This window comes from Sarcophilus harrisii, chromosome 4, assembly GCF_902635505.1.
Source record: "Sarcophilus harrisii chromosome 4, mSarHar1.11, whole genome shotgun sequence".
In the NCBI taxonomy this organism is placed as follows: domain Eukaryota; kingdom Metazoa; phylum Chordata; class Mammalia; order Dasyuromorphia; family Dasyuridae; genus Sarcophilus; species Sarcophilus harrisii.
In genome coordinates, this window is record NC_045429.1 from 386,638,495 (window position 1) to 386,654,080 (window position 15,586).

At 38.0% G+C, this 15,586-nt stretch overlaps 1 protein-coding gene across 1 annotated transcript in view; it reads left to right on the forward strand.

The window, feature by feature from the left end:
• Positions 1-9,950: 9,950 nt before the first annotated feature.
• The window catches only part of ACBD3 (acyl-CoA binding domain containing 3), a 41,709-nt gene continuing 36,073 nt past the window's right edge, over positions 9,951-15,586 (forward strand). Inside the window, exon 1 of the mRNA XM_031967025.1 lies at positions 9,951-10,353. Coding sequence (XP_031822885.1) covers positions 10,041-10,353 — 313 coding nt within the window. The 5' untranslated portion in view covers positions 9,951-10,040. The remainder of the gene's footprint in view (positions 10,354-15,586) is intronic.

Consider the following 15,586-nt stretch of genomic DNA (forward strand, 5'->3'; position numbering starts at 1 on the left):
TATCTTTTCTAAGAAAACCCCAAATGGGCTCTCAAAGAAACACTGGTCTCTACTGGATAACTTTTGTTACTGCTTTCTAGAGGTACACCACTCCCCCCCAAAATCTTATTGATCTCAATTCAATTTGCCAAATGTTTATTAAGTGCCAACTCTGTGCAGGCCACTGTAGTAAATGAAAAATTTACAAAGATTAATGATTGATGTTGAGTACCATGTCTTAATACATTTCAGGAAATACTTGTTGAATTTAATTTTTTGGCTTGAAGCCAACCCAAAACCTACCTTCATGCTGGTCAGTCTCAGACCATGAGTGAGAAGCTTTGCTTAAACTCAGATTTCTAGACATGACCCAGCTGCAAACTATGCTTCTATTTATTGCTATAGCTCTCAAGAAACTCCACTGGTAAGTTTCAGTTTACATAATCCTAGTTATTCAATAAGCTGACATATTGGATCATAAATATAATCATTTACTTAACAATAAGATAAAAGCAATAATATCACAGGTACTCACAAGGCAAATTACATAATAATAATAATAAAACTTATCAGTTCACACATATGCCTAAATCACACTCTCCCACCAATTTACTTGATATCTGTGGGAAAGAGTGGCCATATATAAACCTTTCAGAAAAGCATATAAATAAGGAAAACCCATATTCCCAGAAAAGCTCACATCTCTGACCTAGAAACTTCATTGTCCTCTTTCTGTCTCAGAAACTGTACATGAAAATTCTTCACTGAATTTGAATGTGTTTCTATGTTGAACACATGCTTCTGTTGCTAAGCTAACTTGATTGAGTGATTCACAATATATATGACTAATAACTCATTGAGCATGATGTCTGAGACAAATTACAATTCTGGATGAGTTCTCTGATTCTAAGCTGTCACTCTGGGCTGCTGGACATAACCCTCAAAAACAATCACTTCATAGCCATCACTTCAGCTTTCAACTTACCTGATGGCATTTGATGCTGTAGATTTCCTCCACATTTTCTCCTCTCTGAGTTTTCATGACACTGCTTTCTCCTAGTTATCCTGCTCTTGTCTGTTTTATTTGCTGTTTTTTTTTAATCTATGTTATAGCCACTGGCCATGAGTATCCCCCAAGGCTCTGTCCAGGGTCTTCTCTTTATTCCGAACAATCTTAGTTGGTGATCTCATCACTTCCATACATTTGACTGTCATCGCTATGAAGATGATTCCCAGATATACATAGAGTACTTTCTCTCTCCTGAGTCGTAGTCCTGCATCACAAATTATCTTTTGGATATCTTGAACTGCTTATCCAATAAGCATCTCAAACTCCATGAGTTTGAAACAGAACTTACTATTTTTCCCTCAAACCCCCCTCCTTTTGTTAGTTTCCCCAAGAGCACCTCTATCTTCCCAGTAGCCTAGCCTAGCCTCACAACCTCAATATCATTTTCAAATTCTCCACAGCACTTATTAAGCAAGTCAAGTTGTTTGTTTAAGTCTGCAAGTCTTTTTATTTTTATCTTCACAACATCTTTTGGCTAATGTCCAGCAGACCTGACTTAAGGTTGCCAAAAGGCCTTCTTCACCTCTCTCCCAGACAATTGCATGAACTTTCTTTCTTTTGTTTTTTTTAATAAAGCTTTTTCTTTTCTTTTTTTTTTTTCCTTTTAAAAATTTAAAAATTTTTTAAATGTCTGAATTCAGATTTGAACTCAGATTCTCCTGAGTTCAGAGCTGATGCTCTATCCACTGCCACTTAGCTGCCCCCAAGCTTTTTATTTTCAAAACATATGTATAGATAATTTTCAACATTCATCCTTGCAAAATCTTATATTCCAATTTTTTTCTCCCTCCCTTCCCCCACCACCTCTTTTAGACAACAAGTAATCCAATATATGTTAAACATATATTGCACAAGATTTCTAACTGATCTTCCTGCTTAAGTCTTTCCTCATTCACTAAGTCACCTTTCATTCAACTGCCACTGTGACTTTTCTAAAGTATGTCATTACCCTGCTCTATTTCTTAATATAATATTTTCCCTATTACATGTTAAAGCAATTTTAAAAACATTTTTAAAAGTTTCAAGTTTCAAATTCTGTCCCTGAGAAAGTAAGCAGATAAAGTTTATACGTGTGCAATCATGTAAAAAATTTCCATAAGTTATTTTGTTCAAGAAGACTTGAAAAATAAAAAAAATGGATGAGAGAAAAAGGAAAGAAAAAAACAAAGTAAAGAAGGAAAAAAGGAAAGAAGGAAAAAAGGAAGGAAGGAAGGAAGGAAGGAAGGAAGGAAGGAAGGAAGGAAGGAAGGAAGGAAGGAAGGAAGGAAGGAAGGAAGGGATAGATGCTTCGATCTATATTCAGACAGTATAAGTTTTTTCTCTGGAGGAGGATACATGTGCTTCATTGTAAATTCTTTGGCATTGTCTTGGATTATTGTATTGTTGAGAATAGCTAAATCCTTCACAATTGACCATTATATATTATTGCTGTTATTGTGCATAATGTTCTCCTGATTCTGTTTACTTTACTTTCCATCAGTTTATGTAAGTCTTTCCAGGTATTTCTGAAATCATTCTGCTTATCATTTCTTATAGTACAATAATATTCCATCACAATTACATAACACACAATTCTCCAATTGATGGGCATCCTCTCACTATCCAATTCTTAGCCACCACAAAAAGAGAGATATTTTTGTCCTTCCCATCCACCTCCCCTTTTAAAAATGTTTTTGGGTTATAGAACTAGCAGTTTGCTCTGCTCAGTTACCTCTAGTGGCTTCCTATTACCTCCATAATCAAATATAAACTCCTCTTTTTTGCCTTTAAAATTCTTTATAACCTGGCTCCTTCCTATTTTTTCAGTCTTCTTACACTTTAGCTCCTTCTGGGTATACTCTGTGATCCAACCACATTAGCCTATTTGCTGTTCCTTGCACAAGGTTCTTCATATTTGGTTTCTGTCTTTGCACTAGCTGTCCTTTTCACTAGAATGCTTTGTCCTCTCACTTCCTCTGTTTCCCTGACTTCTTTCAGGTCCCACCATCTACTAGAGGCCTTTCCCATTCTCTTCTCCATTCTATCCACTCTGTTTATATCTCATATGTACCTAGACATATATTGTCTCCCTCATTAGAATATAAGTTCCTTGAGAGTAAGGACTGTCTCATTTTTTTCTTGTATCTCTGGAGCCTAATATACTGCCTTGCACATTATTAAGCATTATTTTAATTGCACATTTAATTGCACATTATTTTAATAAAGGCTTATTGATTGATCCATTATGCAGACTAGATATAATGAGATTCAGTAACAGGCTATTAGTAGAAATGGAAAAATAGAAGAATACAAAAGATAGAATTGGAAGTAGAATCAACAGATTTATCCACTGATTTGGCTCAGTTAAGGTACTGAGCCAAGATTATGCTACCTTTTAATATCGCACTCTAATGGGTTACTGTTTCATTGAAGATTTTAAACAACCATAGAAATACATTCAATTTCACTTATCACAAAATATCTCCGTCAATAAGTGTTTATTAATTATTTACTATGTGCCAGGCACTGTGCTAAGAACTGGAAATACAGAAACAAACAAACAAAAAAAGTAGTCCTTCCTCTCAAGAAGTTCATAATCTAATGGAGGAAGACAATAAACAAAAGAAAAGGTGAGAGTAGGAAGGAAAATACCTTTACAGGAGCACAATGGAGAAATCTAAAGAAAAAAGCAGAATAGAAAATAAAGAGATGGATGCCTGGGTATCCTCCTTAAATAAAGGTTCTAGGAGGGGCATTCTACATTATATTCATTCATGTGATGGGCTCAGAGGCAGAGGGTACTGATGAAGTCTGAATTCTAGGGCTGAAGCATTTTTAAGGAATATACCAAGAAAATCTGAATTTTGTATCATAAAAAATAGGTACATTATTAAATGTATCCTTTATTTCATCCCTGCTCCCCGGTTTATGCTGTGCCTTCCTTGTTGACTTTCGGTTTTGGCTCTGTTGTGAGAAAACTGGGCGAAAGGAAGAGTCAAAGATGACTTTGATTTTCTGAGTCTCAGTGACAAGGACATTGAATTAAATATCAATGTCAGTGAAAGAATTAGGGAAGTTAGGGAGAGAAAAAGATTTAGAAGAAATAATCTCTCTTCTGCTTCCATTTAAAACTAGCTCCACTCAATACACTGTTGCTTTGACCCTCTCTGGGCAGGGCTAAACTGGAATATGAATAAGAAAGTTCTTGCTGAATACCTGTCTAATTTCGGCAGGTTGTAGACTCAACAATTAAAACAGATACCATCCAAAAAGATGGAGGGGATTCTGATTTGTGCTTTTTAAAGATGCTGCCAATGTTGATAAGTTCTTGGAACTTAGAAAACACAACCTGGATAGCAAAAGCTAAAGCTTTAAAGGGAAAGGAAACCCTCCCAAAAGTATTTGTTGGTAGACTGAGCCCAGATATATTTGAAAAACAAATCAAAGAATATTTTAGAACATTTGAAGAGATTGAATTTTCTGTGGACACAAAAACAAATGAAAGATGATTTTATTTTATCACACATACAGATGAAGAACTAATTTTTTTAAAAAAAATTAGAAAATAGATATTATCAGATTGTTTCTGGGAAGTGTGAAATCAAGGTTGTCTAGCTCAGAGTTCTATAGGCAGTTACAGCAACAACAGAAAGAAGGGAAGGGCATTGAAACTGGGGTATGAGGTAGGACTAGGGGTTGTGGACTAGGTCAGGGCCAAAACTGGAACCAGGGATACAATAACTATTAGGATCAAGGATATGAAAATCACAATAGTGCCTATGGTGGTGATCAAAATTATAGTGGCTATGGTGGATATGATTACACTGGGTATAACTATAGGAATTATGGATAGGGGCAGGGATATGCAGACTACAGTGGTCAACAAAGCATTCCAAGGGGGTGGTAATCACCAAACCAATTACCAAGATGTGAAGAAAATAGGTGCAGATGTTAGAATAGTCTATCTTGCAGGATGATGACATTGAGGGGAGAAAGGTCTTCTGTTAATCTGAGATGACTATTTTGTAAAAAGTTTTTAGTGAACATGACACAACTGTGTTCAATTGTATATAGCAACTGATTTTGTTTTCTGGTTTTTGCTTTGTCTTTTATTATCTATGTTAAGACAAATATGGTTTTGTGTTTATACAAATTTCATTTGCATAATTTCATGTTAAATGATTCTCAAAAATAAATTACTTGTGATTGTTTTTCTGTGTCAAGTACTAAATAGTTCTGTTTTTTAAAATGTAATTTTAAATAAGCAATAATTGACACACAGTTTATTTTCTAGAAGTCATGGACAATGAGGAGAAACTATAGTTCTTTATAAATAGCAAGCAACAAATTTTGCCTTAATTTCCTAATTCCCATGATAAAGGATTATGCTAAGGATTCATGTTCATATTTTAAATGGCTATAGATGCTGTACAAGGAGTTGAGGAACATTCAATATGGTGTTTGCTGCCTTACAACTCCATGACAAATTCAAGAAGAACAGAAATCTGTATATAATATTTGTACATCTGACCAAACTTCAATAGATGTAAGGACTTACAGAAAATTATGTCAAAATTTGATCGCCCAGAAAATTTCATCAGAATTGTACATCAATTTCATGACGGCATGTTTGCCTGGGTTCTGGATAATGGACAATGCTCTTGTGTTTTCCCCTTCACTAATGGAGTGAAAGTAGGCTTTGTGCTTGCTTCCATGCTTTTTAACATGATGTTTTCATTCATGTTGTCAAATGCCTATAATGAGGATGAACATAGCATCAAGCCAAGACTAAAATGGAGGGAGTTGATGCATGATTTTTTGTTTGCAGGTGATGGTATCAATGCAGCCTCTGAAACTGAGATGCAACAAAGCATGGATTGATTCTCTGCTGCTCTAACAACATCAAGAAAGACAAGTTTTCCATTAGCCAGCAACATGTTATCCATAAGTGGAGCAAATGGAGACGTTTTGCATGCTGTGGATAAGTTCACTTACTTTGGCAGTATACTTTTCAGGGATGTTCACATTGATAATGAGCTTGACACATGCCTTCCAGAGCTAGATCAGTATTTGGGAGGTTCAGAAGGAAAATGTGGGAGAGAAGAGGTATTAGACTGCCTACCAAACTGAAGATCTGCAGAACCATTGTGCTGACCTCATTGCTGTACACCTGTGAAACCTGGACAGTGTACCAATGCCGTGCCAGGAATTTAATTGTTTCCACTGAAACTGTCTTAGGAAGATTCTGGCACAGGATAAGACACCAGCTACTGAGATCCTTTCTTGAACTAAACTGCTAAGCATTAGTGCAACTCTTCTGATCTGGCCACAAAGACTATTTTATGGAGAACTCACATAGGGCAAGCATTTGCAAGATGGTCAGAAAAGACAGTATAAGGATATTCTTAAGGTCTCTCTGAAGAACGAGGAATCAATTGTGAATCATTGAAGATTCTGGCAAAGGACAGCCCAGCATGGCTTGCTCTCATCAGGGAAGGTGCTGTGCAGAATTGAAGTAGCTTAGAAGAAACTTGAGATGCACAAAATTAGAGAGAATTCTCGCCAAATGTTCACATGGACTATTTTTACCCAACTGTGGCAGAGCATTCCAAACTCATATTGGTCTGATCAGCCACAGTGGGACACATTGTAACTTGATTCTAACATAATGATGTCATTTTAGTCCTCTCTAAGATGGAAGGACAACCATTCAACCATGAAATTAAACAGTGTTTGTCCCCCATGTGCATTCTTGGGATCTTTGTGATGAGAAGTGTTAATTCAGCATGTTGTGAATAGCTGAAATTGTTTCTATCAGAGTATAAATTCCTTGACTTTTATTTTCAAGAGAAGTACCTTTTTATTAAACACCATAAAATAAGGCATAGTTAGAAACTGCTTTTTATGAGTTGACTAGATATTTTGGGCCTATTTTTAAAACAAACAAAAACCCCATTTTATTGTGATTACTTGACAGTTGCATTGAATGTGAGTGTAAATCCAGTTGCATATTTCCTTGAAACTGGATCGAAGATTAACGTGGGCAAGCTTTTTATTATGGATTGTAAGTAAATGAATTGTACTCTGAAATACTGCATTATGTCACTGCTACTGCCAAAGGATAAATAGCTATTTCCTGTTGGGACACATACTTAGAAAGTTTTAGTAGAGTTAAAGTAGAAAAGGCTTTTGTCCTGGAAATTTTTAGGAAAAATCATGATAGTAGATCCTATGTACTCATTTATTGTTTTGTATTCTAAATAAAGGTTATTTTTTTTCCATTTTAAAATGATAGTGCATGTGCTCTTAGTAGTGAAACATTTCCATTTTCAAATAAGGAAGAGGGGATATATGGTAAGTAAAAATTTAAAACTTTAGTTACATGACATATTATGTAAGTATAGAAGGCTTTCTTTCTATTAGTATACTGAAATAGAATCAGGCCTACATAGCTCTTGAGCAGAGAGACCCAACTTGACATTTAATTGACTGACTAAGGTCTATATTAAAAAAACAAAACAAAACAAAAAAAAAACTGGTTTACATCCCCACAGATCCCTTATAGAGTATGGATTTTGTTAGACCTGAAAGATCAAGTTTATTCTTTGGTCATATTTGACAGAAGTATGTCACATAAGAGGGCTGATTTCTCTTGTATTACCATCCCTGAAATTTATTTGTAATTTCATGAAGTCAAATTAAGCCTTAATTAGACACCTGTCAGTTTTATCCATCCACACTGCCTTCCCTCTCTCCCTTCCCCATTTTGTTTTCTGGAGTAAGTCTTCTTTCTCCTTTTCCAAAGGGCTGTCAAGTTTACTTTGCATTTTCCTAGCTTTGTTTTTTCCCCCATGTTGCTAAATTGGCCTTCCTTATTAGCAGAGTCTACTACAGAAATTTCTGTAGAAATTATTTCCTGTTTGGAAACTTGAGGAAGATGCTTTGGATTTGTGTTGTCAGAGACAATAGGTGCTTTTAGGTATATTTAGGGGAATGATTTCTGTAACTTACAATTTTATGATTAGGTGACAAGTTGATATTGAAACTGTTCTTTTCCTAATTAGAAATGAATAAATGTTTTTAATTTTACTCTTTTAAAAAGAAAAGGAGAAAGTAGGAGGAGGAGGAAAAAAGGAGGAGGAGGAGGAAGAGGAGTAGAGAGGAAGGAGGAAGAAGAAGAAGAAGAAGGAGGAGGAGGAGGAGGAGAAGAAGAAGAAGAAGAAGAAGGAAGGAAAGAAGGAGAAGAAAAGGAGAAGAAGGAAGAAGAAAAGAAGAAGAAGGAGAAGAAACGAAGAAGAAGAAGAAGAAGAAGGAGGAAGGGAAGAAGAAGAAGAAGGAAGGAAAGAAGAAGGAGAAGAAAAGGAGAAGAAGGAAGAAGAAAAGAAGGAGAAGAAAAGAAGAAGAAGAAGAAGAAGAAGAAGAAGAAGAAGAAGAAGAAGAAGAAGAAGAAGAAGAAGGAAGGAAAGGAGGAGAAGAAAAGGAGAAGGAAGAAAAGAAGAAGGAGAAGAAACGAAGAAGAAGAAGAAGAAGAAGAAGGAAGGAAAGAAGGAGGAGAAGAAAAGGAGAAGGAAGAAGAAGAAGAAGAAGAAGAAGAAGAAGAAGAAGAAGAAGAAGAAGAAGAAGAAGAAGAAGAAGAAAGGAAGGAAAGAAGGAGGAGAAGAAAAGGAGAAGGAAGAAAAGAAGAAGGAGAAGAAAAGAAGAAGAAGCAGAAGAAGAGGAAGGAAGGAAGGAAAGAAGGAGGAGAAGAAAAGGAGAAGAAGGAAGAAGAAAAGAAGAAGGAGAAGAAACGAAGAAGAAGAAGAAGGAAGGAAGGAAAGAAGGAGGAGAAGAAAAGGAGAAGAAGAAAAGAAGGAGAAGAAACGAAGAAGAAGAAGGAAGGAAGGAAAGAAGGAGGAGAAGAAAAGGAGAAGAAGAAAAGAAGAAGGAGAAGAAAAGAAGAAGAAGAAGAAGAAGAAGAAGAAGAAGAAGAAGAAGAAGAAGAAGAAGAAGAAGAAGGAGAAGAAGAAGAAGAAGGAGAAGAAGAAGAAGGAGAAGGAGAAGGAGAAGGAGAAGGAGAAGGAAAGGAGAAAAAGGAAAGGAGAAGAGAAGGAGAAGGAGAAGGAGAAGGAGAAGGAGAAGGAGAAGGAGAAGAAGAAGAAGAAGAAGAAGAAGAAGAAGAAGAAGAAGGAAGAAGAAGGAAGAAGAAGGAGAAGAAAAAGAAAAGAAGCAGCAGCAGCAGCAGCTCAGTTTCGGATATTTTGTTTGACGTGAAGGCAGGACAAGACCGCAGGGCCACCCAAGTCCGATGACAGGTCTGGGAGACCCGGCAGAGAGGGCGCGGCCTTGGAGTTTCCCCAGCACAGACACCACGGAAAGGACGCCAAGCGGGACGGGAGCCGAAGGGGCTGGGGGTCGGGGAGGAGGTCCCGGAGCTTTGCGGGCCTGACGGCCGTTCCAATCAGCCAGCGTTTCTGAATAACGTTGCGGGCCCTGGGGAGGGAACGATAAGAAGGGAGAAGTGGCTGAGGGTACCAGCCCCGGGCTGGGGGGGCACCCCGCTAACTGAGGAGGTGGATCCCTGGGAGAGGGCCGAAGGGACGATGAGGAGACGGGTTCATTGAGGCTGGGCTCGGTAGACGTGGAACGACGTTAGGGATTCCAGAAGCCAGAGGCGAGGAGAGCGACCGGCAGAGCCCGCTGGACAGGTGGGGCCGCCGGGGGTTTTAAATACCGAGCTCAAGAGGCAGAGGCGGTCTCGGGAAAAGAAGCTGAAGCGGAGATGTGCCACGTCGGGGCTACGGGTCGCCGTCAGGGATATTCCTGAGCGTTCTGCTCTCGCGAAGGGCTCGGAGAAGAGCCGCCGAAGGGGCGGAGCCTGGGACGGAGGAACGTCCTTGGGGCGGGGTGATCCAGACTCGTCCTGCCTCCCGCTTCCCCTCCCGGAAGTTCCTCTGTGGGCCGGCAGAGGTCAGAGTGCAGCAGGAAGTAGATACGTGGCCGCCGCCTGTCCGCAGCAGAGGAGGCGCAGCCCGAGATGGCGGGGGTGCTGAGTGCGGAGCGGCTCGAGGTCTCCATCGACGGTCTCACGCTGAGCCCGGACCCGGAGGAGCGGCCTAGCGCCGAAGGCGCTCCGCTGCTGCCGCCGCCCCCCGCGGGGTCCGAGCCGGAGGCGGCGCCGGAGAGGCGGCAGGAGGCCGGGGAGAATGAGGCGGCAGCCGAGGGCCCGGCCCCGGCGGCGCCCCCAGCCCCGGCCCGGGTGACAGCGGCGGACGACTCTCTGTGCTTGGAGGAGTTCTGGGGCTTCGGCCTGGAGGAGCTGTACACGCTGGCACTCCGCTTCTTTAAAGGTGAGCCGGCCTTGGGCTGCCACCCGCCCCGCCCACCTCCTCGGTCAAGTGGCAGCCTCCGGCCCCGCCGCCGCGCTTCTCTTCCTAGAGCCGGGCCCCCGGGGGCTCGTCCTGGGCCCCTCGGGCCCCTCTCTCCGCTGAGCCAGCTGCCCCGCTTAGGTTTTTCGGGGCCTGGCTGCTGCTGCGCAGTTCCCAATACCCCTGTCTCCCCTTCTCTCCCGGGGCGCTCCTCTAGGTCTGATCTCACCCCCGACCCCAAAACGAGCCCAAACCACCAAAAACTCTCTTTGCTTCATTTGACAACTCTCTAGGTACGCCATTGTCCCTCGGGATGGGGTGGGGGGAGGGGTTTTTTGAACTTTTTTCTACTTCCGAAACCCTGAGATTCCCAACAGAAGTTGATTGGACCCTGGTGGTAAGGATTGTTCAGGACTACCTGAGGAGGAAGGAGCCCAGCCCTGGTGCTCCCTGCTTTCCCACCCCAGGTGAAGGACTAAAATTTTTTGGGGACCTGGGTTATTAAAATCTTTCTCCCAACTTCAAGTATGTGGATTCCGTCTGGCTAGTCTTGAAACTACTTCTATTTTTCCACCCCAACCAGCAACTAGTGTTCCGTGGTCTGTCTGTCGTGGTTTTCCACCGGGTGGGGGAAAATGTGAATGATTGATCTGGTCCGTTGGGGTGATGTCCTTTCCCCAGGCAAAATCATTGGGCTAATATGGTAAGGATTGCAAGGATAAAACAGCAAATGTATTTTATTTGGGGAAACTTGGTTTAAGATACAGATAGTAACTTAACAAAGTGCTTTCCTCTCAAAAAAAACTTTTAAAAAAGATGAAATAGGAAATTGAAACAGAGAGAAGTTGTCAGTTCCCCGTGATTATGATTAACATTTAACTAAGTGGCCTCGTGGTCATCTATTTCACTCATGCTTGAAAATCCCTTTCACATTGTACTGGACTGATGTGGATTTCAAACTCTGGGCTTTTGACTAAGTTAGAGGTCTAGCCGATAAGCCATGTTGTTTCCCATCTATGTGTAATCGTAAATACTTTAAAAGTAGTTTCTGAACAATGTCACTTTCATCTTATATGTTTATTAGAAGTTAAAGAGATCTTGTGTCACTAAACTACCTGTGACTCTAACTGGTTCAGATATCTCTTACTTTATTAATTAACCAGGTTGTTGGTTAAGTCAAGCTATTTAGAATTTATTGCACCTTATTGTCTTCACTTTATTCCCAGTAAGAGTTAATTGTGGCCTGTGCTCACACTGTTTAGAGAAATGATGATGGAGAAATAGTTTTAGCTCTTTTGATTTAAGTGATCAGTGTTCAGTGCTCCTTTTAGTGTTTTGCATATAGTAAGGCTCTAATAAATGTCAGTCAGCAAACATTAAGTTTCTGCTATGTGCCAGCACTGTCTTAGGGTGTTTGAATTGAAGTGTAAAGTAAAATGGCAAGACATTTCTTTGGTGTGAGATCATCAATTTTATCAGTATGTGGGGAACTCCTAGTGTAGATGAGTCCTTCACCAAAGCAGATGAGGCATTTTTCTGTAATTTATAACCTTAGTTACCTAGGACCCTTGAGAGATTAGATGACTTGTGTCCAAGGCCGTACAATTGATTTGTGTCAGTCAGAGCTTAAAGGCACATTTTCTAGTCTATCCCCTGTGCCTTGCTCTGTCTTTGGAAACCTCATTTACATAAAGATCTGTAGGCTTTATAGTTCAAAATACTGTTATCTCAAGTTTTCAGCCTCCACAGACTATAACAGAATTGCAATAAAATTGATAGAATAATTTCCCCTTATATTGAGATGCTAGATTTAAATTACACTTGTTACACTTGGATAGAAGAGCTCTCTTCTGAAAGTATGAAGCTTTATTCTTGGTGCTAGAAATCTCATACCTTGAAATAAAAGCCACTTAATATGTAAAGTTTGTTAGTTTCTAGTTTAAGCTGCCTCAAGCTAAGGCCAAGTAATTATATTAAGGAACCAATATGGTAGTGATTAAAGGTCTCCTTCATTTCTGGATCATTTGGCAACAAAGATACTTAGTATGGCAAATGCTTAATTGAAAAGTAAAAGGGAGGGACCAAAAGTGGTCAGAAGAAATGTACATTGAATTAATGGAAAAGTAGAATAATTAAATCATTGCCTATTACCAAGGATAGTAAGTTTTGTTTTTCCCCCCCAGCTTGCTGACCTAGTAAACTACATGGACTTTGATTCATTTTTCTAAAATGATGCTACTGCAAAGTGAAATTTCCTTGGAATTAGTGACAAGATCACTAATGTGGATTTAATTTTTGCTCAGAAAAGTTTACCTGTTCCTCAACAGGTTTGAGATATGAAATATTTCTTTTTACTTGATAGAATAAAACTAGACCTTGGAAAGGAGGATATCTTAGTCCATTTTAAGATAACATACTGGAAGTCCAGACATCCTAGTTTTATTCCAGGTTCTCCTACCACTCTAGGCTATTATTGCTAATTAATCCTCTGCACTTCTGCATTGCTATCCATTAAGGTGAGGGGGAAAGAAAATAATTTTATTGTACCACAAATTAGTATGAAAATGAAATGAGAAACAGATGAAAAAAATTGAAAAAGTTAAATGTAAGCATGAAGTGTTTTTTTGTTTTTTAAAGCAAATTTCATTTAAATAGAGTCAGGAGACACAGAATGTAGAATTGAATAACCTTTTTCTTTTTTTCTTTTTTGAATCAAGATGAATAGAGGGAATCACCTTGTGATCTTTAAGAGTTACAGACCAATTAGGTAGAATCTAGTTATGGGATAGAAGAAATTAATTAGACTAAAATCATTTCAGGGTCCACAAGAAATAGACTACATGGATTGAAAATTAAGTATTTTTGAATAATTTTTAATCATTTGAAGTTATAGATATTTAAAAGAAAAGTTTAGAGGACAGAGAGACAAATGAAGATCACCAGGAATTTTAGCTGGGCTCAATTTGAGTTGGATGCTACCTGTTTGAAATATTTTTTTTCTCCCTTAAAAAAAAGTTTCACTTTTTAAATTTTGATTAACAAACAACAAAGGAATATTCTATATGCAAAGCAGAACAGAAAAAGGAAATCTAAAATATCTTAATTTCTGAATAATTAAAAATAATAGAAACTGTCTGGGTTGACGGCAGACTTTTCTGGAAAATTTTTCAAATGGCAATAAGAAAATGTGAGTATTGGAGTACCCTTTTCATGATTCCTACATAGGGATATATTAAAATGTGCTGCTAAGTATTTGAAATTTTTCTATGATGACAAAAAAAAACCCAGACACAAAACCTTTCAGGGTTTTACATAGCTATGCAACCAGCAAAAAATTTAAGTTTAGAATCTTGATATTACTGGTTAGACATTCGTTTGTTAGGACATTTTCCTATTTCTAGAACAAATTAATTTCATCCTTTGGGATGTTTCATTTGCAATTAATGCAGTAGTTGACTAGAAATCATTTATACAGTTTGATTTTTCTAACTAAGAGCACTGAGAATTACAGTTCTCAAGGAAACAAAGAATTTTTATTTCAGTGTTCATTGTGGACCAGTAACCCGAAGTTGCTTTGCTTTTTATCCCTCTTCATTTGCTCATGCTTTCTCCCTTTGCCTACTAGATTGTAAATCTCTTGAAAATAAGGGATGTTTTGTTTTTGTTTCTCTCTTCGCTTATATGCTCCTCCCTCTTGCACAGTACAGGTCTTGGCTTAACAAGTTTCTGTTTCTGAATGGAATCACAAAAGAATATACACTTTTATAAAAAATCCTAGATTCCAAGCAAGCATTTGATTTTGCTTTTTTGCCTAAACTTTTTTTCTTGACATCTTATACATTTTTATTTGGTATACAATTTAGTAATTGAATTTGAAAAAAAAATTTTTTTAAACCTTGAATTTATAGTGTATATATCTTATATATCCATAGCTATTTGCCTGTTGTCTACCATGTTAGAATATGAATTACCTGAGAGCAAAGATTGTTTTTGCCTTTCTTTGCATGGCCCAGCCCATAGCACAGTGCCTAAGTAAATACTTAAATGTTTGTTGACCATCCAATGTCTTGAACTGAGCTATTTAAAATTTTCAAAATATAAAAATTATATAGGTTTTTCTATCATGTTGAGGACAACAGTTACTGACAGAATTATTATTATCAATAGAGTATAGATAATTTTGTGAAAATTCTAAGGTTTTTAATTTTTCTTTGACTTTCCTTAAACATTTCTAAGGATTTAAAACAAACAACCATAACTACCACCACTGCCACAACAAAACATATTAGAAAATAGGAAATAGGGTTTTAATGGGGGTGAAGGAAGGATGTTGGGAGAGAGAGTTCTCAAGAGCAAGATGAGAGCAAATTCTCAATTTTTTCCCCCCAAGGTCATATGCTATTTAAAACTGTCACTTGAGGTTTTCATTTTCATGCACTTATTTTTCACCCTTCTGTACAGGTATATAGCCAGCAAAATGAATGGATATCTAGAGGGCCAGGGGAGAAGTATGGGATCACCAGAAAATTTAGCTAGCCTTCTGACCAATTCACCCTTAAAACAATTCTGTTCTGATCTGTTAGTCCTTACCCAGTTAAGTTTGAAACCAAGATATTTCTTATTTGGAGGTTATCCTGAGTCCATTTCCAAAAGCTTGATGCTTTTTAAGTGAATCAGTACAAATTAACATTCTTTTCATATTGTAAAGACTCTATTAAATAATCTTAATATGTTAATAGAGTTTACTATCAGCTTTAGAGATATTTTTATTGCTAGTTGTGAGAATTTAGTATTACCCTTAATTTTTCTAAAAATTGGATTTTTTTCTTTACCAACCTAATTATATTTGGTTTTTCATACCAGTCTAGTATTAAGGCAATTAAATTACTTGATTGATTAATTTGTTCATTCATTCATTTATTTTATATCTTTTTATTTACAAAACATATATGCATGGGTAATTTTTTCAACATTGACCCCCTTACAAAACCTTCTGTTACAAATTTTCCCTTCCTTCTCTCACCCCCTCCCCTAGATGTCAGGTAGTCCAATACAAGTTAAATATGTTAAATTATATGTTAAATCCAATACACACACACACACACACACACATTTATACAGTTATCTTGCTGCACAAGAAAAATCGGATCTAGAAAGAAAAAAAAAACCTGAGAAGGAAAACAAAAATGCAAACAAACAGTAACAGAAAGAGTGA